Here is a 24,056-nt window from a genome sequence, read left to right as displayed (position 1 = left end):
TTCCCCCGAGCCCAGGTGATTGGCTGAGAGGTGCACGCATGACCCAATCAATCTCTGTCAGTGAGATGCCGCGAGACTTTCACTGAGATCCCCAGGAAAGAGACTCTTCTTCATCCTGGAGCTGAATGGGCTCTCACGCTGTCCCTATCCTCAGCCCATGAAAAGTTGAGAGGGATTTAAGGAAGACTTGTCAGAGCAAGGATTCTTCAGCCTAGAGAAGAGTTCTCCTGTCCTGAGTCAAACGGCAGTGGGCGGAAGGGGGTCCAAAAGAGCTGTACGTAGAGAGTCGGGCAGCCCCCCTAGTCTGGCTGTGGTTCTCTAAGGAGCTGCCTGCCCATGCAGCACGGTTGTTCATTTTACCTCTGTTTATTTGAGCAAAGGCTAAGTAACGGGAGAGAGATGTCAGGGCTCAGAGAGGGGACAGCTGAGGGAGCAGCCCCTGTTGGTACAGCCAAGGTGTGTGACCACTCAGATTCTGTGCAAGGCGTCATGGGTCAGCTCGAGCCATCTTGCCAGCACTAAGAGGGTTGGCTGCCACCAGGAGACCCCAGCACCCAGAAGCTGTGAGGCAGGAGCCCCTCCTCTGTCAGGGAGCTGTGGGGAAGGGGCGGTCTCAGGAGACAGCCTGCTTCCGCTCCATACCAGAGGGCAACACAGGGGAAGGGCTGAGAGACACCCCCTTTAGACAGGATTTGGGGATTTGTTAGAAGCCCACCCCTGAGGGGAGATGGAGGTCCAGGAATCAGAGGGAGGAGAGAAAGGAGGGTGGAGGAACAGACCAAGTCCCCTCCCCTAGACAGCTTCCTCAGACCACAGGTCATCCTGAGCTAAGGGCATTGAATTGGGTCTGAGACTGAAGTTGTAAACTGGACCAGACTGTTTTGAACTATTTAATTGCAAAGGAAATTGAAACCTTTGCAATCTGTCCAAGATATCATCAGGAGAGGGAAGGCAATTCATCAGAGCATTTTTAAAAGAAATAATTGGGGGGGAAGGCACAAAAGGATTCCATGTTTGTATCAATATTTCACTTAGTTCAGGCTATTGAACAAACTGGTTACACAGCTGTCTTGAGACCATTAGGGGAGATCTTATGTGAGAATGGCATATGCCCAGCATGATTAGAGCTGAGAGGGGGGAGAGAGGACAACCTGGGTCTCAGTGACGGAGTTTGACCCTGTGTCAAGCCATACCTGAAGGTAGATTTATGCTACAGTTTTCAGTTATATGGGTAAATGAACTTCCTGAGCCAACCTGGGTTGAATTCTCTGTCAGCAGAAAGAATCCTGAGACAGTGCACATAGGGTTTTTCATGGGGAGAAAACATAGCTTTCATTGGATTCTCATAGGGCTAAAAAATGGTATGGCTTAGGGAAGAGAAACTCAAAAGCTCAAATCTAATGATCTCATTGACAAATACAAGAGAAGACCATCTAATGAGATGCGTGGGGGTCTCAGGGGTATTATGGAAGAACTAGGTCAGAACATTCTTGGGTGCAATGTCTGGAGCCTGACTCTGGCATTAACTGGCACTCAAAAAATATTTGTTGAATGGAAACCAGCAGGAAAATTATCACAAGTCATACTTTACATGCAAATTTTCAGGAATATTTTCAGGAAAATATCTAATGTGTGAACAGCTAATCTGCATTTCCATGTTCTGACAGATGGCCCATATTAACAGAACTCTGATTATAGAAAAAAAAAAAAAAAGAACAGAAAAAAAGAGAACCTGAAAATATTTATTGCATGTATACCATGTGCAAGGCTATACAACTATTAACACTATTGTGACTGCCAAATGTATTTAATTTATAGACCAGTTCTATATATTCCCATTTTTCAGAGACAGTCCCAGCTGTTACCTGGATAGAGAAAATGACCTTGGAGCCTGCACAGCTGGGGCAGGGCATTGGGTACAAAGGCTGTATTCTCAAGGTAGAAATGGGGACTATCTGCAAGAAAATCACCTGGGACATGTATTTTAAATGGGAGTTCATTGGCCCTGGCCCAGACTTATGAAAGGAGAATCTCTGTGTAAAGGGCCCTGGACTCTACATCTTAACAGACTTCCTAGATGGTTTTATGTACGCTAAAGTTTGAGAAACTTTACCTCCTAAAATCTGTTTATTTGACTGGCAACATTCAGGGGACACAAGAGATGCAGGTTCTGTCCCTGTGTGGGGAACTTCCCCTGGAGAAGGAAATGGCAAACCACTCCACTATTCTTGCCTGGAAAATTTCACGGACAGAGGAACCTGGCGGGCTACAGTCCATGGAGGTCACAAAGAGTTGGACATGACTGAGCATGAATGCACATGCATGCATGCATACACACATGCACACACACACACACACATTTTGCACAGTCCCATAGGAGGTAGTTCTCTGAGGAAAGAAGCCCCCATCCTAGGCTGGGGGGATTTGAAGGAATGCAGGGTAAAGTGAGATAGTATTGCCCTCCTCAAGGTCAAGGTCAGTTTAGGCCACCTCAGAGTTAAGGGGTTGTGTGTCTAAGGCCTCTGAATGCAGGTGTGTGGAAACTTGCTCTGTATCCTCCTGATGGATGAACATAACAAGATGGAATTACAGAGTAGCTGTGGGACAGACTCCTAGAGCCCCAAGCTCTCTCCATGACATCATTCATTCTAGACTCGATCAAGTGCTGCCTTCTTTTGCCCTGGAGAATTTCACTTGGAAGGAGGTACTGTTGTAATAGACACAGACTACTGTTTTAATTGGCAATTCCCTGAAGGTGAGTCATGACTTCTACCTCTCAGAGCTGTTGCCTCCTCTCCAAACCACCACCACGTCCACTACATGGCTGACCACTCTCCAGATGCTTGAAAGTCTTCAGTTTGACCTGCCTTCTGGTTTATTTGAGACCAGGGGGCCGAATTCCCTCTCCTGCTTTGACCACCTCCTGGAGTAACTGCTGGAGTGTCCGCTCCCAAGTTCTTAGTCATAGGACTTGACTACAGTTGACTCTGAGGGTAGGATGGATTGACTTAAGCCCACCCATGCCCCTATTCTCTTGGACACAATAGTCTGTTCAAGAATGGGCAGTGACCTAAACATTCTGACCAGGGTTAACCCAATGACTCTTGCTGAGAATTTGGGGTCACAGACTCTTCTCCTTTGGTTATGAGTGGAAGCCTGTCTCCCAGATGTTCTCAGCAGGTTGCCTGGGGTTTCAAGAGAAGGGAACACCTGAGAATGGGACCAATATGAAGAGAGCTCAGCCAAGAAGTGGGGAGAAACTAGGACCAGAGCCCATCTTTGAGCCTAGATAAAGATTTGTTTGAAGCCACATCTATTACTGGACTTCCCTGGTGGCTCAGTGACAAAGAATCTACCTGTCAATACAGGAAAAGCAGGTTTGATCCCTGGGTCAGGAAGAGCCCCTGGAGAAGGAAATGGCAATGCACTTCAATGTTCTTGCCTGGAAAATCCCATGCACCGAGGAGTCTGGCAGGCTACAGTCCATGGGGTCACAAAGAGTCGGATATAACTTAGAGACTAAACAACAACAACATCTATTCCTAAGCTGCTCAGTTATCTGTATTCATAAGCGTCTCCCTCCTTTTTTTTTTTTGTCCTTAAGTCAGTTTGGGTTGGGGTTTTGTTACCTACCCCTATCCAAAATCACTGCAGATGATGACTGCAGCCATGAAATTAAAAGACACTTACTTCTTGGAAGAAAAGTTATGACCAACCTAGATAGCATATTGAAAAGCAGAGACATTACTTTGCCAACAAAGGTCTGTCTAGTCAAGGCTATGGTTTTTCCAGTGGTCATGTATGGATGTGAGAGTTGGACTGTGAAGAAAGCTGAGCACCAAAGAATTGATGCTTTTGAACTGTGGTGTTGGAGAAGACTCTTGAGGGTCCCTTGGACTTCAAGGAGATCCAACCAATCCATTCTGAAGGAGATCAGCCCTGGGTGTTCTTTGAAAGGAATGATGCTAAAGCTGAAACTCCAGTACTTTGGCCACCTCATGTGAAGAGTTGACTCATTGGCAAAGACTCTGATGCTGGGAGGGATTGGGGGCAGGAGGGAAAGGGGATGACAGAGATGGCTGGATGGCATCACCGACTCGATGGACATGAGTCTGAGTGAACTCTGGGAGTTGGTGATGGACAGGGAGGCCTGGCGTGCTGCGATTCATGGGGTCGCAAAGAGTTGGACACGACTGAGTAACTGAACTGAACTGAACAGCATCCTAATATACCTTCAGCTCCCCATTTTTCTCTTGCAGAAATGTACCCCAACTATCTTTGTTCCTTCCTCCATCCCCATCTCAACTGAAAACAAAAACACAACTACGTATGAAATAGGATGAGATGGGTGATGGGAGGAGGTGGTAGGATTATTTGAATTCATGACTTGTTGAGACTCCCTGCCCAAAGAATATTGATTAATAGATCAATGTCAACCTGGAAGGAAGACTTGTCCTGTTCAACACTTTAATCAATGACTTGGATGAAATAGGAGACATGCTGAGCAAGTCCCAGATGACACAAAGCTGGAGGAATTATAATATGACAGATGCCAGAATCAAGATTCAAAATTATTTTGACTGAATTGAGCAGTAATAAGGATAAATATAAACTCTTGCATCTAGGCTCAGAAAATCAATAGTCCAAGCAATGGATTGGGGAAACCTGGCTCGGCAGATGTCAAAACATTACAGGACTTGAAGTTGACCACAAGCTCTTGGTGAGCCAGAAGTTGAGGCAACTAGTAACACAGTTAACACAGTTTTCAAAAGAAAAGCTAACCTTGCATCAAAAAAAACCAAACTTTTTAGCCAACCCAATACTTTCCCCAGTGGAATAAGGAAGTGGAATTTCCCGGGAATCAGTTTTCAGCTCAATATATGGAAAAAAAATTCTGACAGTTCCTATAATGGAACAGCTCTCCTCCCAACATTGTGAATGTAATAGTCCTTACATCATCAGAATGTATTAGAAAGGATTCTATTACGGTGGTCTTCCTTTGAAAGCACAGATTTTTTAAATGACTTTCTTTAACAGCTCATAAGTTAAAGCAATGCGTATATAAGCATCCAGGAAAAAATGATGTGAAGAAGTAGCCAAGCGCTGCACCCTAAAGTTTGCTTCTGGTCCAGCAATGAGGAGCCCCATCTAGAAGGAATATCTAGAATCCAGCCCTGTTTCAGTCGCTCCATTCCCAGACCCCTTCCCTAGCACTCTCCCCATCTCCACTCCTGCGTTGACTTGGCCTGTCCTTAGGCCTGCTTCTGTCTTCCACTTGGCTCCATTTTCTGGCTGACTCGCACCTTCCTGAGCATGGAGAATCTGCAGACAGAGTGTTGGGAAACCAGGTCTCCTTCCCTTTCCCTTACCTTTGACCTCTGACTGCCTGGGGTTCTGCATTTTCCCTGAGCCAGGCTTGGTTCATGGACCATCCCAGGCAGCGAAGGCATGTAACAATTCTTTTTTCTTTTTCCTCTGTGTTGTTCTGACTACTCCATTTTACTTGTTAACCCAGAGAGATGGAGAAGTTGGGCCACGGCACGCTTATACACTTAAAATGTGATTTTAGCAAGATAGTTATCAAAAATAGGTTTCACTTTGATGAACACAAAGCCACACAGATGACTGTACTCACATGTTTCTTGCTGAAACGGTCCACCTCTTCCAGAAGCTTCTCTTGGCACTCAGGGTTGGTGGCCAGGAGGTAGGTGGCGAAAGATAGAGTGTTGGTGACAATCTCGTAGCCGGCAATGAGAAAGATGAAGGCCTGGCCCACCACCTCATCCACACTCAAAGGCTTGGACAGGGGTCTGGGTGGGTGTCGCCGGGAAGGGTTTGCTGGGCATTTGGTGGCAGAAAAGACCTGACGGACGATGTCAAAGTTCTCCACGCCCACGGTGGCGGCAGAATGGCGCACATCCTGGACCATTTGGAGGAAATCTCTCCTCCTCTAAGGGAGGAAAGAAGAAAACGCACATTTGGGCCTTAGAGTCACATAAGAGAGCGCTCTCACAGCACAAAAGAAGACGAGCACACTCAGCTTTCAAAGAGTCAATAGGAACGAGGATTTTCTTTGCGGGATTGTCTGAGATGGGCGGAGCCTGGGACCCCACCCTCCCACCGTCCCTCATTACAGCACTGAGTGCAGCCAGCAGCGGGCTGTGTTGCTGCCTGTACAGCATGAGGCCGTTCTTGCTGGGCTGATTCAGGAAGATGTTAAGCCGCTTTGGTAAGTAAAGAGAGCAAGTTGCTGAACAGTGTGTATAGCAGAACCTCATGTCTGTAAGAATGGCACCTGGACAATGTCTGTGATTACAAGTGTCCACATGTAGAAAATGTTTAGCAACATCCTAGCCAGCAGTTCCCTGGTGGCTCAGACGGTTAAGTGTCTGCCTACAATGTGGGAGACCTGGGTTCAATCCTTGCGTTGGGAAGATCTCCTGCAGAAGGAAATGGCAACCTACTCCAGTATTCTTGCCTGGAAAATGCCATGGACAGAGGAACCTGGTAGGCTACAGTCCATGGGGTTTCAAAGAGTCAGACACGACTGAACGACTTCACTCACTCATTCACCCAGCAGTTCATGGTGAGCTGAAGGAGCTGGGAAAACCAGGGAGTTTTTTTATTATTTTCGTTCATCTGCGTTTGTATTGTTGGTTGGTTGGTTGTGTTTTCTGATAATAAAGCAATTCAAGCATCGTATAGAATTAAATTAGAGACTTCCCTGGTGGTCCAGGGGCGAAGACTCTGTGCTCCCAGTACAGGAGGCCTGGGTTCAACCCCTGGTCAAGGAAGTAGAGCCCACATGCCGCGACTAAGAGTTTGCATGCCACGACTAAGGATCCCGCCTGCCCTGGTGTAGCCAAATAAATAAATATTTAAAATATAAATCAAAGTAAGTGCTCCATTGTTCACATCCCACCCTCCAGGGTGGACTTCTGTGTCTAGTTTTTGTCACAGCAGGGAGTTCACAGGACCAGGGGGCGGGGAGGGAACTCATCTGAAGAAGCCTGACTTCCAAGTCTCCAGCCTGCATTTTGCTCATCCTCCTCAGGTTGGGTCCCTTCTATCCTCAGTAATCTCCCGCCCCACTTAAGTTAGAGCTTTCTTACCATTTCCCCTTTCTTCCTTATCAGTAGTTTGCAGATCCTCTCTATTTACACTACCCCTAAGTGTAACAATGGAGTGTTTATGTATTCCTTTAGCCCTGACACTGCTGGTAGCTCAGCTGGTAAAGAATCTGCTGCAATGCAGAAGACCTGGGTTCCATCCCTGGGTCCAATCCCTGACTTGGTAACATCCCCTGGAGAAGGGAATGGCCACCCACTCCAGTATTCTGGCCTGGAGAATTCAGTCCATGGGATCTCCAAGAGTCAGACACAACTGAGAGACTTTTACTTTAACATTGACAAAGTGTGCTCCTGACACATCTCCTCTTTGAACAGCTCTTGGATGTGATGAAGGACCACTGATGGGTTACTCTGTTCTGAAGTCTATGGGACTCAACACCAAAAGGGCAAGTATTAGAACCAAGAGAAACAAATGATCGTTTCAAAGTTCTTGACTTGTTGCATCATTTTCTCAGTTCTTTGGCTTCTGGATTTCTATCAAATCCGTAATCTATGTCACACACATTAGCATCTTTTAAGGAGGTTGTTTGAAGAAGGAAATGGCAACCCACGCCAGTATTCTCACCTGGGAAATCCCATGAACAAAGGAGCCTGGCGGGCTACAGTCCATGGGGTCGCAAAGAGTCAGATATGACTTAGTGACTAAACAACAACAACAAAGGCGGTTGTCAGGTCACACAGGGTTGCCTGCATCTCCAGGGCCGGATCCTGTGCCCCACCCCCAACCCCACCCCATGCCTGTACTGGGCCAAGCACATGTTAGGTTTGCAATCAACAACTCCACAAATACTAATGTACCTGCATTGTCCTAAGTGTATTTTGAGGAAAGCTGTGTTGGATTTACTCATAATTGCATGCTTTGGAGCAGGAATCTTGGATCATGAGCCCCTTAGATCATGAGACCCTTGGGTCGTGACCCCTTAAATCATGAGACCCTTGGGTCATGAGACCCTTGGGTCATGACACCCTTGCAGCTCTGCTGGTTGGAAGATGTCTTCTGCAGAGATTCCAGTGGGGCTCACAGCTCAGCCTGTGGGACGCAAGAATCTTGAGACTCAGGGAGGCAAGGCCCCACATACTGCCAGCCTGCTTGCATAGGATTGGCTGAGAGGATGGCCCTTGCCCCGCTCTTTCCACCCTGGCCCTGCTCAATCTGCTTCCCAAACAGCATCCACAAGGGCTGACTTTCCCCAGCTTCCTTCCTGTTGCCTGGGCAACATCTGAGACTCTAATCCTGGTCCTGGGGCCGGGCACGATGGCATGAGTGGGAGGTGAGCTCTCTCGGCTTCCAGATGCCATTCGGGGGCCCCAGAGCATCCCAGGCTCTCTCTTGATCCGCCCATTTGAAACTCCTCAGATGCTGTATGGTTGCGATCTCCGAGGCTTGCTTGTGGCTTTGCTGGAGTCACATGAGGACAATGGTGGAAGGGAGGGTGAAGCCACATTCACCTCACTGGATCTACCCTAGGGCAGAGCTGCAGCTGGCATCCTTTCCTTTCATCCCGGCCCAGCCAGGCTGCTTCAGGGCCGCCGAGCCTTATAGGAATCTGTCTTAACCTCCAACCCCAGAGGCCAGAGGAAGGGCGGCTCTCTGGGGCCTGTGCGCTGGAGAGGAGCATTAGTGTTGCTGGGTTCCTTTTATTCGCACTGTATCACAGAGGCTATTTGAACACTGCCCATTTAGGCCTGCAACAGTACTGGTTTATGGTTATATCCAAGAAAAATACGCACCCTGATAGATGTAGGTGTCTAATCCACCCATTGGCGAGAGCTTAGAAAAATATTTACCTTTTAACATCTGTGCTGCATTTTCCACTGCGCAAACACACATCTGCTTGATGGAATGTCTACGGAGTTTAGATGGGTTTAAAGCAAGTTTTCTTAGTAACCATATAGCTCTGTCTTGACATGGGCAGTCCTGGATTCATGGTTGGGAGGTTTTTCTCAGATCAACTCGTTGTTTGAAACAAATAGCTCTTGAGTTTAAAAAAGGAAAAGCTTGAGGCAATCCTAGTAATTGGATCTTTAATAACCCTTCACCTCTTAGCAAGCTATTTGGTGCAAACAGTTTGAGAATTTTCAGCCTGATTCCTCCACCAGTGGGTTTCAGGCTGGGGGTAGGAGGGGTGTGTGACAAACCTCACGCACATGAAGGAAGGCCTTCACAGTAGTATCAAGGTTTGAAAACGGGACTTTGCTCATCCCTCCTTCCCCAGGCTCACCCTGGAGGAGCATGGACCTGGATAAGAATGTTCTGTCCTTTCAGATGGCAGAGCTGGGCCAAGGACACCAGGAACTGATTCTTCTCATACCTCGAAGGGTGGCAGGTTGAGTTCCCAGTGGTATGGGCCAAAGGGCAAGCTTGCCTGCACCTTCCCCCACCTTCTGGACAAGGACACCTTTGCTGCACAGTGTCCAGAATGTGAAGCTGGGCATGTAGAGGCTACTCCATGTGATTGGCCACTAACTGACTGCATCTGCCTTGATCTCATCTTCTGCCATCACGGCGACACTGGACCACACATCTTCCCTTGGTAATCTCTCTGACCTGCCCAGTCTTTGAGAAAACACTTTAAAAAATCATTTTATTTATGTTTTAAAATGTTTATTTATTTGGCTGTGTCAGGTCTTAGTTGTGGCTTAGTTGTCAGGTGGAATGTGGGATCTTAGTTCCTCGAGCAGGGTTCAAACTTGCATCCCTTGCATTGGAAGGCAGATTCTTAACCAATGGACCACCAGGGAAGGCCCCTTTTATTTCTTTCTATTTTTGGTTGAGCTGGGTCTTTGTTGCTGCGTGGGCTTTTCTCCAGTTATAGTGAGTGCGGGCTCACTACAAGAGTAGGGGGTTACTCTCTAGTTGGGATAGGCAGGTATCCCATTGTGGCGTCTTCTCTTGTTGCAGAGCACAGGCTCTAGGGCACAGGGGCTTCAGTAGTTGAGGCTCTTGGGCTCTGCAATTGCAGCTCCCAGGCTCTGGAGGACAGGCTGGATAGTTGTGGTGCACTGGCTGAGCTGCTCCATGGCATGTGGAATCTTCCTGGACCAGGGATCGAACCCACATCCCCTAGCATTGGCTGGCGGATTCTTTACCACTGAGCACCTCAGGAAGCCTGAGCAAACACTTTTAAAGCTACATCTTATGCAAGCCAATTCAGGAAGAGACATTTCAGCCCTGCTTTTTCCTTTTCAGCAGTTTCCTTGACTAGAGTAAGGCCCATAAAGAATAGTATTATACATGCACAAGCATATCCAATATTGAAACTATTTTCCTTAACACTGAACATTCCTATTTCTATTCTCAGCCAGGTTCAATCAACAGATATTTACTCGATTCCTACTGTGTGCCAAGAGCAGGGCATATCCACAAAGGGGAAAGAAATTTCTAGTTCTCAGTGAAGCACATGAGGGCCCTCAACCATGCGTTTTGCCGTAACACCCTCCATCCCTCCGTGCAGAGAGGGATTGTGGGATTGGTGACAGCTGCCTGATCTCCCCTCTCAAAATGATGCTGTTCATGCGGTAGAGCTCCATCTTGCTGTTTTTCAATATAAAGAATATACTGATGAAAAGCACACATGTGCTTTATCTAGAAAATTCTCTGGGGTGGCCATAACTTGTGCTGGGGGTGATGCTTGAAATAAGGCGGCCTGTGAGCTTGAGGGGAGGGCAGCTTTAATTCTACTCCCCTGGGTCAGAGGGTGGACAGATTGCTCTGGGCTGCTGCTCCCCGCCGTCCTTCCTGCCTGCTTTCACCTCTCTCTCCTTATTTGTTCCTCCTCAGCCTCCCCCCACCACCCCCCTTCTCTCCCTTGGCTGCCCCGGCAAGCTCTAAGTGCTAGGCCACTGAAGGACAGCATGGCATGAGTGTGTGGGGCTGGGAGGGGAGGGAGAGAAAGCAGACAGCGATGCCAAATTAGCTTCTGTTCCATTCCGACGCCGTGTCCTATTAAAATACGTTACCTCTTCGGCTGCTTGCTGGTCCCGCAAGGCAATCACATTCCTAATGAGTTTGTTAAAAAAGCCATTCAGTTCATCTCGGTTCTTATTGGGCAAAATCCGGGCCAGTGGGACCATTATGGATGGAAATGATACTTGAAAGAGAAAAACAAAAGTGGCATTGAAAAGAGGGTGAGAATAAACCAGGGCTATTAGATGCCTGTTGCCAGGAAGCAAGCCCTGGCCTTGAATTAGTCTTTTGAAGGCCTGTCTTCCCCCTCTGAATCGCCGCTGCTCAGAGCGGAGTTCTACCTCTGGACTCCTCACCCTTCCTTGCATGAAGTAAGCGCTCGATAAACGTCTATACGATGGAAGTGGGGCTTCAACTGAGGGTCCACTTCCATCTGGCCCTCAAGCAGCCAGTCTCATGTTTATAAGTTAATTTCCCTAGTCCTAGATAGGAGCGTCCAAGATTTCTGTATTTCATCAGGAAAGAAGAGATTTCAGGCCATATTTCAAGTCTTAGCAAGCGGTGGAAACCGATCTCCTTTTTTAACTTTCTGGTCATTTGCATTTTTTGTTTTTTCCTTTGGATCATTTTCCCCAGAGCTGCCACTTATTCCCTCCTGGATGATAGCCTGGACCATGGGGCCAAGCCTGTCCCTGGGGAGTGCGGCTCAGTTCAGATTCTCAGCATTCACAGGGGTCTCCCGTGCACAGGCCCACGTGGGAGCTGGGGGAGAGGACCCTTCTGATCCATGCATGTCTCGGCAGGCTCTGCCCATCTTCAAGAGCAGGGGCCTGCACCAAAATGACACAGCAGGGAGGGAGAGCTTGGAGTGGCAGCCACCATGGGAAGTGGACCCACGTGCCCTGCAGTGCACAGGATGCCCTGTGGTTGATGGCAAGGGGAACCAGTTCCCCTGGGGTGTAGAGGGTGAGGGGCGACCCTCTGTGCTTTGACTGCCATAGTGACGATTGCGATACAGTGTCAGTGCAGAGCATGGAGGTGACAGGGGCTTCCACAGAAATTGACTCGGAAATGGGAATGAAACTGACCAAGGAAGGAAATAGAATTTACCAGCCCAGCAGAATGGTTTGGAACTATGGCAATACTCAATAACCATAGTAACAACACTGCAGTGCTTCCATAAAGGCAAGAAGACACCGGAATTGGCCAGAGGGTAAACACTCACTTCTAAAATAGAAATGAGATCAATGGACTGGTCTCCTCACCATTGGGTAATCTGCTAGTCACCCATCACATGGTTTCCAGTTCACTATGTGTTGGGCTTCAAGCAGAGTAGTGTTCTAAAGAGGGTTTTGCTGGAGGGGACGAATATGTCCTAGAAAATGAAAGGTTTTAGGTTCCCATCTTGACTCTGCCTTTCCAGCCTCAGTTTTCTCATCTGTGAAGTGGGAAGGAGAATACCTTCCTCACGCGGTGGAAACAAGCACTAGCGAAGGCAATGCAGCAGGCCTCTCAGCCCTGTGCACCGCGGCCGTGCTCACTGTGGGCCGGTGAGCTGGGCCAGGCCTGCCTGTGTGGGTAACTGGCCCCAGGTTAGTGCAGAGGAGCCTGGGCATCTCCAGGGAGACCAGGGCTCTGCAGGGCAGACTCCACAGGGTGACTCTCAGAGACACCCTGAGTGTCCTTTTCCTGGTGGCAGGGGTGGAGTCCCGAAGCTACCCGAGGCCACTGTGGTACCACGGGGTCTGCCCAACTTGCCCAGTTTACCCCGGTTGGCAGGAGCTGCACTTACAGAGTAAAACCAGGAGAGGTTTGGGGATGGAGGATGCAAAGAAGCGCCTGCAGTGCTCCACGAAGGGGTGCTCAGGAGCCTCCTGGGAGTCCACTTCGGTGCCGAAGGCGACACTGGCCACCACATCTGTGGTGTAGCAGCAGTAGGTCCTACAGGGGAGGGAACCATTTGTGTTCAGGAAGGAGGTGGCCACTGGCCTCCCCATCCACCTCCTCCCGGAGTACACGACTCCACCATCTACCTGCTCAAAGCGGGGCTCCAGCAGACCTGGAGTGGGGTGGTAGGAGAGGAACCCGCCCCTCTACCACGTTGGGGTGAGATCCTGGGAGGACGACAGCAGAATTCAAGGGGAGTGTGTGTGTGAGTTCAGTCACTTCAGTCCTGTTCAACTCTGCAACCCCATGGACTGTAGCCCACCAGGCTCCTCTGTCCAGGGGACTCTCCAGGCAAGGATACTGGAGTGGGTAGCCACTCCCTTCTCCAGGGGATCTTCCCTACCCAGGGATCAAACCCGGGTCTCCTGTGGTTTCTGCACTGCAGACAAATTCTTTATCCACTGAGCCACCTGGGAAGCCCATGCAAGGGGAGACATAAATACATAACAGGGAGCCAATCTAGACAAAGATGGGGTCATCCTGACAAAGTCAAATACCAAGAAATACACTTTACTTTTTCCTCCCTGTGGAGGAGGGAAAACACTTGACCCAGAGTCTATGTGCTTTACTCCAAAGTTGTGCGGAGCCCTTCCAAGGCCAGGGTCTAATGACTGATTGATGTAGATAGAGCAAGTTGCGATTGATGAAATTATTAATAGCAAGCTGATTGTCTAGTTTTATTAACTCTGTCTCCCTCTTCCTTCTAATGGTTTTACAGTTTTCATTGGAGCAACAAATAAAAAAACCAGGGCCCTTTTACACTCAAATAAACATAAGACAAACTTTGGGAGCAGTTTCATGAACATATGTATATTATTACAGGAAACACACATTGCACTTTAGAAACAAACAGAAGGGAAAGTGTCTGGCAGTAGCTCCAGAAAAATTAACCTCTTAGGCTCTAGGAAACCTGCCCCTCAAATGGCCATTTTAAGCTCTAAGAAAATAGCCTTTTTTTGTTTTCTTTGTAGAGGTAGTTAAGTTGCTTCTAAAAAGGCTAACAGCTGGGAATTCATATCCTTTACTAATGAAAGGGTCTATTTTTGTGGCTTGACGTAGGTATACACTTAGTTCCTCTTCTTCATAAATTCTATAACCACTTATCATTAAGGACTACATGACATCTTCAGATGATGTATTTTATTTTGACCTCTTTTACTGAGAACATCTCTACAATTGATTACATATTTCCCGGTGATAGCAAAAAAACAACGTGACTGCTGAATGTGATTTCATCTGATCCTAAACATTGACGATGTAAAGGTTTTAAGAGTTATTAATTTTGCTTTTATGGCTGCTGGGCCAACCGAGCAACTGAGTACCCAACTCAATGAGTTGGGTGAAGCCATACCCTCACCCAGCTCATGCATGTCATGACCAGAGAGAATGTGGAGGAGAGAATTTTGTAAACAATATGGTAGAATGTAAATGCTGGTGATGATTATGTTATGATTTTATTAACATTGATAATGAGAGCAAGTTGGCTTCTGGCTGATCTGCTGTTTGACTCTTAATCTGATATAAACCATACTTTAGCAGAGGTCAATTAGGCAAAAAGCCAGACAATCAGTCGTTTAAACTGAGCCTCCACCACTAAGTCATGGCTTCCAGGCTGGGGGCAGGGGGGCCCACAGTTTTTCTTGAATTAAAACTGCATGGACTGTGCCCCTCCAGACCCTGGCCTTTCTGCCCAGACATATCTTGCCCCCTCCTGGGTCTACAGAGGTCGGAGGGCACATCCTCTCACAAAACACGCCAATTCAGGGTTCCCTGCACAAGTCACAGCCCCCGGGGCTTCAACTCTGTATTTGCCTCACATTTTCCATGGGTCTCATTTCTTCTTCTTAGTCAGTCTACCTACACGTTTTGGAGCTTGTAAGCATTTCCATAGTTTGTTGGTCCCAGGATAATTGTTCAGCAATTATGTACAGTTACAAGAAGCAGCAGTTCTAAAATATGATTTCTCATCTATAATATAGCCACGCAGTGCCCTTACCTCTGGATGTCAAAAGCCTCCCCAGATTGTGCGTAATGCTCTAGGTGAGCCAGAAGCACATCGCAGGCCCGGCTGATTAAAGGAGTCATCTGAGAACAGATAACAAAGCTGCAATTAGGACACCATGCAGAGAGCACACCTAAATTAGCAGCAGATGAAGAGGTTATGTATGGTGCTTCCTGCGAAAATGGTTATCATTTTGATGTGACTTTCGTGTACCTGAGAATAAGATCTAAAATTCACAAATATTGTAAAATACAATCGCTGTAAATGCCTATTTTAGCTCAAACAATCTGGTTTTTGTTTTTTTTGAAAGCAAAAAGAAGAAAGGATTTAGAGTAAATACTGTGAAATAATTATAAAAATGATCATTACATGCTTAGAAATGAGACTCAGCACTGAGTTTTCTGACATTTGGTTAGCATTAGAGAGTAAACAGACCACAATCCGTATGTACTAACTCGGGAATTAGCCCAAATCCATGTTTGCTTGATTCCAATTATACTTTAGATCTTCCACTAGAACGTAGAATCTCAGTACTGAGAGGAACCTAAGGTTCATCCCTTTCTACTGCTTATTCAATACAAAGATCATTTTTAGAGCACGTGGATGGATGGTTATTCATTTCCGCTTAAGCTGTTTAAAACTTCGAATATAGGGAAGCCTTGATTTCAAGAGGCCTTTGATATCCAGGACTACTGCTGAATTTCTTTTTTGTTTTTTGTTTGTTTGGCTCTGCTGGGTCTTTGTTGCGGTGAACAGGCTTTCTCTAGTTGCAGCACATGGGCTTGGTTGCCTTGCAGCATGTGGGGTCTTGGTTCCCAGACTAGGAATCCAACCCACGTCCCCTCCATTGGAAGGTGGATTCTCAGCTGCTGGACCGCCAGGGAAGTCCCCTGAATTTCTTTTTTGAATATGAAAATATCTGTCTTATGGAAAATACCTAACATACACACAGAAAGAATGGTAGGGATTATGAACACTCATGTAACCATGATCTGGCTTCAACAAATTTAGTTCTCATTTTGGCCGCGCACCACGTTGACCCTAAAAGTCTGACTGCAGTGAGTGGAATTCCTTGTGGAACCCAATGGGCACTCACATGACCTTTTATTTTCTCCTGTATTTTTGAAAAGCCAAGTTGGAAACATCAGGGGGAATCCTTTGAACCAGGTCACAATCAGGACTGACACCATAGCTAAAGCAACATGCTGTGATCTAGTGTTTTGAGTATTTCTTATGGAAAACTTCCTTTGAAATGTTGCTTATGTTTAGATTTTACTTCTTTGACACTAAAATATCAGTTTCTGAGATCAGGGGAGATTTTTGTCTGTTTGTTCATTTTTGTATCCTCAGCCCTTAGAACAGCACTTGGTACATAGTAATTCATTGAATGAATGAATTTTAATGATTACATAAGACCACTGTTCAATTATGGCTTGAGGCGCTGGGAAAGGTTATAAAATGTTAATCTGTTTGTTAGAAGGTATATTGTTGTATTGAGGCAGACTCTGATTCCCTCTAACACCCCCTAGCTGGTTTCATTTCTTTCTTCTTCCATGTGCGTGTGTGCATAGTCGTGTCTGACTCTTTGTGACCCCATGGACTGTAGCCCATCTTAAAGAGATGGGAATACCAGACCACATGACCTGCCTCCTGACAAACCTGTATGCAGGTCAAGAAGCAACAGTTAGAACTGGACACGGAACAACAGACTGGTTCCAAATCAGGAAAGCAGTGTGTCAAGGCTGTATATTGTCACCCTGCTTATTTAACTTCTATGCAGAGTACATCATGAGAAATGCTGCGCTGAATGAAGCACAAACTGGAATCAAGATTGCCGGGAGAAATATCAATAACCTCAGATATGCAGATGACACCACCCTTAAGGCAGAAAGCAAAGAGGAACCAAAGAGCCTCTTGATGAAAGTGAAGGAGGATAGTGAAAAGGTTGGCTTAAAACTCAACATTCAGAAAACTAAGATCATGGCATCCAGTCCCATCACTTCATGGCAGATAGGTGGGGAAACAATGGAAACAGTGAGAGACTTTATTTTCTTGGGCTCCAAAATCACTGCAGATGGTGACCACAGCCATGAAATTAAGACGCTTGTTCCTTGGAAGAAAAGTTATGACCATGTTAGACAGCATATTACAAACCAGAGACATTACTTTGCCAACAAAGGTCGATCTAGTCAAAGTTATGGTTTTTCCAGTAGTCATGTGTGGAAGTGAGAGTTGGACCACAAAAAAGCTGCGCACTGAAGAATTGATGCTTTTGAACTGTGGTGTTGGAGAAGACTCTTGAGAGTCCCTTGGACAGCAAGGAGATCCAACCAGTCCATCCTAAAGGAGATCAGTCCTGAATATTCATTGGAAGGACTGAGGCTGAAGCTGAAACTCCAATACTTTGGCCACCTGAGTCAAGAACTAACTCATTGGAAAAGACCCTGACACTGGGAAAGGTTGAGGGAAGGAGGAAAAGGGGATGACAGAGGATGAGATGGCTGGATGACATCACTGACTTAATGGACAAGAGTTTGAGCAAGCTCCAGGAGTTGGTGACAGACAGGGAAGCCTGGCATGCTGCAGTCCATGGGGTCACAAAGAGTTGGACATGACTGAGCGACTGAACTTGAACTTGGACTGTAGCCCATCAGGCTCCTCTGTCCATGGGATTTTCCTGGCAAGATTACTGGAGTGGGTTGCCATTTCCTCCTCAGGAGGATTGTCCCCACCCAGGAATTGATCCTGCGTCTCCTGCATTGGCAGGTGGATTCTTTACTGCTGAGCCACCTGGGTGCTTCAGACACCTGGACAGCAAGTTTTGCCCCTCACCCCTCAGCATCTGCTGGACCATCGTTCCCTAGCCCTTCAGCTACTCTGGGCACCACATAGTTTGCCTACACTCTCCACTCTTACTTCTCTCTCTCTCTGTCTTTTAATCAGCCTCACTCCTGAAAGGCAGTCCCATAAATGGAGCAGCATCTCAGGTGCAGTCCTATAAGTCACAAAGAGATCACTTCCCTGCATGTCAGTTGCAAAGCCAGGTATGTGTTGACTTTTTGAGAAGACACATAACACAGGCAAATACTGAGGTTCAGGTCAACGAAAACCACAAGTTTTCTTTCCGTGAGTCATCATCAGGTGCAGTCGGTTTTTTGACGCTTGAGTGTCCATTCATTAGAAAGGCTTTACATTTACCTAACGTGTACCTCTGTAGGAAGTTGTCCTACCATCTGTTCTGAGCAGAGCCATTTCTTCCCTGCCCTGAGACAGTCAGGTGATTGGAGAGGCCTGGCAGGGGGGACCAGCCTGGGCTGCTGCTGCCCAAGGTTGGAGGGGCACACAGTCTTGTTGGACCCCTCCCTCCTGTAACTCCCTCCAAGCCAGCCCTACGTGGTCTGGGGTGTAATGAAAGTGCTGTGTCCCCAGGGGCCCCCCTGCTGGCTGTGGGGGATGGTCAGAGAAACAGAAGGGCACCTCTGTTGAGTGAGAGTGAGCGAGCTGGTCTGAGCTCAGGATTGCATGGGTTCCTCAGTGCGGGAACCTGTGGGCAGCTGGGCAGCAGGTCAAGGAGTAGATAGTTAAAGCACAACCCACCTACACACCCAGTGGAGAGATGGCAGAGTATCTGAGACCCTTCCCATGTTCCCTACTGCAGAGACTCTTGGAGGGAGCATTTGTAGAGGGAAGCTAGGGAAGAATTTTCTGCTCATCAAGCCATAAGGGCTTAGAGTGCTGGTTAATTGTACTAGGCGTGGGTGGACCAAGGGGGTACTCATGCATTCAAAACTCATCTCCTGTATCCTTGGCCGTTCCTTCTTTGTTCCATTTGAAGGCTGGTCATTGTGCCTTGTGGAGAAGGCAATGGCACCCCACTCCAGTACTCTTGCCTGGAAAATCCCATGGACGGAGGAGCCTGGTAGGCTGCAATCCATGGGGTCGCTAAGAGTCAGACATGACTGAGGGACTTCACTTTCACTTTTCACTTTCATGCATTGGAGAAGGAAATGGCAATCCACTCCAGTGTTCTTGCCTGGAGAATCCCAGGGACGGGGGAGCCTGGTGGCTGCCGTCTATGGGGTCGCACAGAGTCGGACACGACTGAAGCGACTTAGCAGCAGTAGCAGCAGTGTGCCTTGTAAGCCTTTGGTTTGTCACTGTATACACAGGATCAGACACAGAGCTATGGCCCTCTACTTTCAGCAGCCATGGAATTGGTCCGTGTCACTGTTTCCAGCTCTTTGGCCAGCTGTGCATGAACCTAAATAAAGGTTCTATCAGGCACCATCTTATCATTGTTAGCATAGGAAGACTTTGTCAAGTGATTTGCCAAAACAGAAATGTAATTTATCCCAACTATCTATCCTGAAGTCCACTAAACAAAAAAAAAAAAAAAGTGAGAAAGAAAGAAAGGGAGAAAAGAAATGAGGGTGACTATCCTGAATTGCTATCTTGGTTATTATGAGTGGACTCTTATGACTACTGCATTCTTTTCTAAATTTTTACAAACCACCAATTTAATAATCCATTAGTACAAAAGTATGGGCCAAGGGGTCACTTCTAATAGCCTCTAGGCTGTAACTCTCAGTAAATCTCAGACTCACTTAAAGTTGGAGAACTCAATACTGTCTAAGCCACGTTCCTATGACTGGCTCACTGACCACCTTTCCTTCCATTATTTTTAATAAAATTAGAAGTTCAAGTGAACTGTGCTTTAATATAATTTCATATGCCAAAATATCTCTTCAATTTATTTCAGAGGAATAATAACATGGTAAAAAGAAAAATGCCATTTGAAAGGACATCTCTTTAGATATCAAGCTAGAAGCTTCCTTAATGCAACAAAACCGAGATGCAACATGAAATTTGATTTACACGCAACTCTTCAGAAGCATGTCCTGTGTATAAAGAAGCGTCTCCCCTTATTGACCCCAATCATATGCCTGGACAGTGCAAAATGGGGGCTGGACTGGCTGCCCACCCTCGGTTCTTCTGTGTGCTCATGATTAGAATGCTTTGTTGTCAGCTGGTGTGATTGTAATTTCTACCATACTCTGCCTGCTGTCTGTCGAACTGAATGGATAATGACATTTTTATTTAGGTTAATGTGGTATGAGATGGGGCATGTAATACGAAAAATGTTTTAAAAAACAGTGCGGAGAAAATATTATAAGACAGTGGAGCATAATCTGTTTGTTCGCCAATAGCCACCATTTCAGGTATTCTTCCTTGTACCCAAGCAGTTACGGAATATTTACTCTTACACGAGTTGCATACAAACAAAAGCTCTCTTTGCTGGGCTTGCAATCATCTTTATACAATCCACAAACCCCACAGTTCTTTCCCTAGATTTGCAGACAAGCAGGCCTAGGTGGCTTGTGCAAACACACAGGCACAGATGAACATACAATGCTATCATCTCACAGAGCTGAACAAAAGACTCTCATTTGGTTGTTCTGTTTCATCTTCTTCGTAGGATAATGAATGCTTCCTATTTTTGTTTATCCCACATTTCTTCATAAAGCATACATGTTACATTTACAATCAGATAAAATATTAATGTTATTAATTTTTAAAAGAATGATTTGGGGGAAGGGTTATCGTCCAGCAGCCAAGCCTGGGGAAAAATTTCCCATTCTGCTTCTCTCACCTCTCACATTGGCTATCTTTATTATAAGGTGATGCTGAGTGTATGGCTGCTTAGCTTAGTAGTCATCAAGGGCAAAGCACCATCGTCAGTCTGGGAAGGAAATTCCACAAAGAAGGAAGTCCTTGCTCATCTGGAGTTTACAGCATTATTCAATTGCCCAGTTAAAAACAAATGGTATCTTTATGGACTGAGTCTGAGGAATTGTGATTCAAGGTGTAGACAGAGCACAACAGAGTTAATTCCAAGAGGTAGAGAGGTCTTCTTGAGGCTAAGACTCTGAAGTTGTTAAATACACTTGACCTGGGGAGAGAAAACACTCAAAACCAATGAATAGGTTTCCTCTCCTTGGCCCTTTCTAATTGTGTGACCTTGGGCAAATCATTTAACCTCAGTCAGTCTATTTACTCATCGGCAGAATGGGAATACTGATATTTCTGTTGAAAACTTGTATCAAAGATTAAGAACAAAATGTGTAAAAGGTTTAGAATGCAGTGAGTACCCCGAGTGTCTTCCTCTGGAACAGTCCCATGCTCCCAGACTGTTTGGATGCCTGGCATCTCTTATTCCTCCCAGAAAAGTCCTTTTGGAGTCACCTGTTCTTTCCTCACCATGTTAACATCACTTCCATTCTGGCATCTGTTTCTTCGTTTTTATCTCCCCAGTGATCACTCTGATTCAGGCTTTGCTACTCATCACTTGGAACAGAGCTGACATCTGCTTCTTGAAAACAAATACTGTATCTTAAGCATCTTTATATTAATAGTCCTAATGCCTTGTATTGGAGGAGGGCATGGCAACCCACTCCAATATTCTTGCCTGGAGAATCCTATGGACAGAGGAGCCTGGCGGGCTACAGTCTACGGGGTCACAGAGAGTCGGACACGGCTGAGCGACTAAGCATGCAATGCCTTGTATAGTGCCTGGCATATAGGTATACTAAGAAAGCAATTTTTGAAAATGCCTCGTGTCTTTTCACTTTCCAATCTATTCTATATTCAGTCACCAGCTGGGTCTTCTGAAAATACTTGTCATCTGAGCAACATATTGCTAAGATTCTGTGGAGATTCCCATTGATTGAAGCACATAGAACAAGTTTCCTATTTTCCAAAGCCTGCTAAGAACTGAACACAGGCAATGACCATGTGAATAAGCTTGGAAACAGATTTCCTCCTGGTCCAGACTTCAGATGAGATCACAGCCCAGGCCAACACCTTGACTACTAGACCTTGATGCAGAGGTGCCCCTCTAAGCCATGCAGATTCCTGACTCACAGAAGCAATGAACTACTAAAAGGTTGTTTTAAACTGAGTTTGGGGGTAATTTGTTACACAGCAAGAGATAACACACTTTCAGTGTCGCCCTCTTCTGGCAACTAGTGTATGTTGTCGTGTATGATCGAAGGTTTTAGTATTTGCTCTGTTAGAAAGGAGCACAGGGCAGCACATTCAGTGGCTTCTCTAGAACATGATGCCAATGTTCCTTAAGGGCTTTAACATAGAAGCAATGTAAGAAACATTAATAGATTGAAGTGTTCTTTCTATTGTAGCAAGGATGTAGTGCGGTTTGCTGGGAGCCAGCCCTGAATGAAAGACCTGAGACCCATGCTGGTTCTCTCTCTTACTGTGGACAAGTCCTATGACTCTCTCTGCAGTTGAGTCCTCACTCCCAAGTGAGGAGCTAATTGCAATAAGCTACAAAGTCCCTTTCCATGGACATTCTAAGATTCCAAGGTCACTGAACAGCAGCTGAGACAGTTGCTTGGGGACCATGGAAAGAGCAGGCAGCTTCCTAGTGGGGCCCAACAAAGTCTCCAACAACAACATCCTGAAGAAGGCCTTTTGATATCTCTTTGGTGCATTGACTTCAGAATTACATAAAGATCTAAAAGGAAGAAACTGGTTATATTTATGCTCAATAATTCAATAAAAGTGAGAGAATTCCAGATCCACTGACTCCTGGCTTGTTGCCTTTTTATCCAGAGTCAGCATCCACATTCCTTTTGCTCCTCTGTTTGTTAATTAACTTCTAGGTTATAATTTTGCTCAGCGTAGCTCTGATGCCATGAACTTGAAAAGCAAACAAACACATGCCATGAAGCCTGCGGACCTCCTGGAAGTTTGGCGAATGGAGTAGGTCTGAATGCTAAGGAAGACACAATTCCTGAGCAGGGGAAGGGAAGGAGAGGGTCCCTCCTGTGTCAACTGAGATGTCCCCCACATAGATGGTGTGTAGGTTAGGGGACACATGTGTCCACCCACGAAGAGGGACGGAGAGAAGAGCCTGAGCAGAGGACACCCCTCAGATCAAACACAGTCCCGGGAGTCTCTTGCCTGGGGACCACAGCAGAGTGGAGACTTTATAGACTGTGGCCTTGCAGTTCCCCTCCTCCACTCCAGGGTCCAGGGTGGCATCTTGGAGGTTAAACAGCTGAAGAGGAAGCCCCTTTTCTTCACTCCCCTGCTTTTGATGATTTAATAGCTCCTCACTCTCCAATGAAGTTCACACCAAGCCTTGCCCTGGTACAGAACAGCCGAAGTCATGCCTCACCCCTCCTTCCAGTCTCCCCTCACTAATCCCTGACGCGTACTTTGTGTTCCAGCCCATTTGTACTCCTCCAGTCCCTGAAGACACCCTGTACTTTCTGTCTAGATGTCTTTGTTCCTGCCTCTCATTCCGCCTGCCACGCACCTTCTCCTTCCGTCAAAACTCAGTAAGAGCATCAAGGCTCAGCTGCAATGCTGCTCACCCCCAGCGCTCCTAAAGTGGCTTCCAGTGCTCAAGAGAAGGCGTGCACTCTGTCACAATCTGTAACAATGTAGGAATTTCTGCACCTCCTATATGATAAACCCCTTAGGGGCAGGAGCTGATAAGTATTGGTTGAATTGTATGAATTCAGTGTTTCCTTCTGTGTGGCATTCTTAGACCCGTTTGTAATGCTGTTTGGGAACAGATGTCAGAAGGGGGATTTCCTGAATAAATAAGGGTCAGCTAAGAGGGAAGGGAGATGGTATTTAAACATATTGTTGGATAATGGAAAAAGTAATATGTTAAGAGTACTGTAAACTGGTGACTAACAGATGTAAAATTAACAGCAGTTAATGAAACTTATGGCCTCCTTCTGCCACCCAGATTATTACAAACATCCATGACTTACGTATGCAAAATTTCCTGCTGATAAATATTAGCTCTAGCCATCTAGGTGAATAATCAAGTGTCATTTCTAACAAGTCAGTGGCTCCTGTCAAGAGTTGTGACCAATTAGGACTCACCCTGATGAGGAGGTGGCTGCTGGTGTTGCCAAGCAACAGGCAAGCTGGGAGGCATATTTAGATGCTCTTTTAGATTTAACCAGCGGCAAGTCGGAGTGCCATGATGAAGCCGGCAAGGGAAAACCAAATTAGAACCCAGAATGGGGTGTCC

The 24,056-nt window shown here is 46.4% G+C and overlaps 1 protein-coding gene and 1 long non-coding RNA gene across 13 annotated transcripts in view; one reads left to right on the top strand and one right to left on the bottom strand.

Annotated features, from left to right (window-relative positions):
- Positions 1 to 24,056, bottom strand: part of TBXAS1 (thromboxane A synthase 1) — a 173,959-nt gene that overhangs the window by 50,460 nt on the left and 99,443 nt on the right. The window contains exons 6-9 of the mRNA XM_055591076.1: positions 14,981 to 15,069; positions 12,830 to 12,978; positions 11,091 to 11,221; positions 5,636 to 5,950 (exon numbers count right to left, since the gene is read on the bottom strand). Coding sequence (XP_055447051.1) covers positions 5,636 to 5,950; positions 11,091 to 11,221; positions 12,830 to 12,978; positions 14,981 to 15,069 — 684 coding nt within the window. The remainder of the gene's footprint in view (positions 1 to 5,635; positions 5,951 to 11,090; positions 11,222 to 12,829; positions 12,979 to 14,980; positions 15,070 to 24,056) is intronic.
- LOC129659572 (uncharacterized) overlaps positions 1 to 24,056 on the top strand; it is a 143,555-nt gene that overhangs the window by 42,659 nt on the left and 76,840 nt on the right. The window lies entirely within an intron of this gene.

This window comes from Bubalus kerabau, chromosome 8 (assembly GCF_029407905.1).
Source record: "Bubalus kerabau isolate K-KA32 ecotype Philippines breed swamp buffalo chromosome 8, PCC_UOA_SB_1v2, whole genome shotgun sequence".
NCBI classification, from domain to species: Eukaryota; Metazoa; Chordata; class Mammalia; order Artiodactyla; family Bovidae; genus Bubalus; species Bubalus kerabau.
The sequence above is the reverse complement of the archived record's forward strand: the minus strand, read 5'-3'. Positions and strand labels throughout refer to the sequence as shown.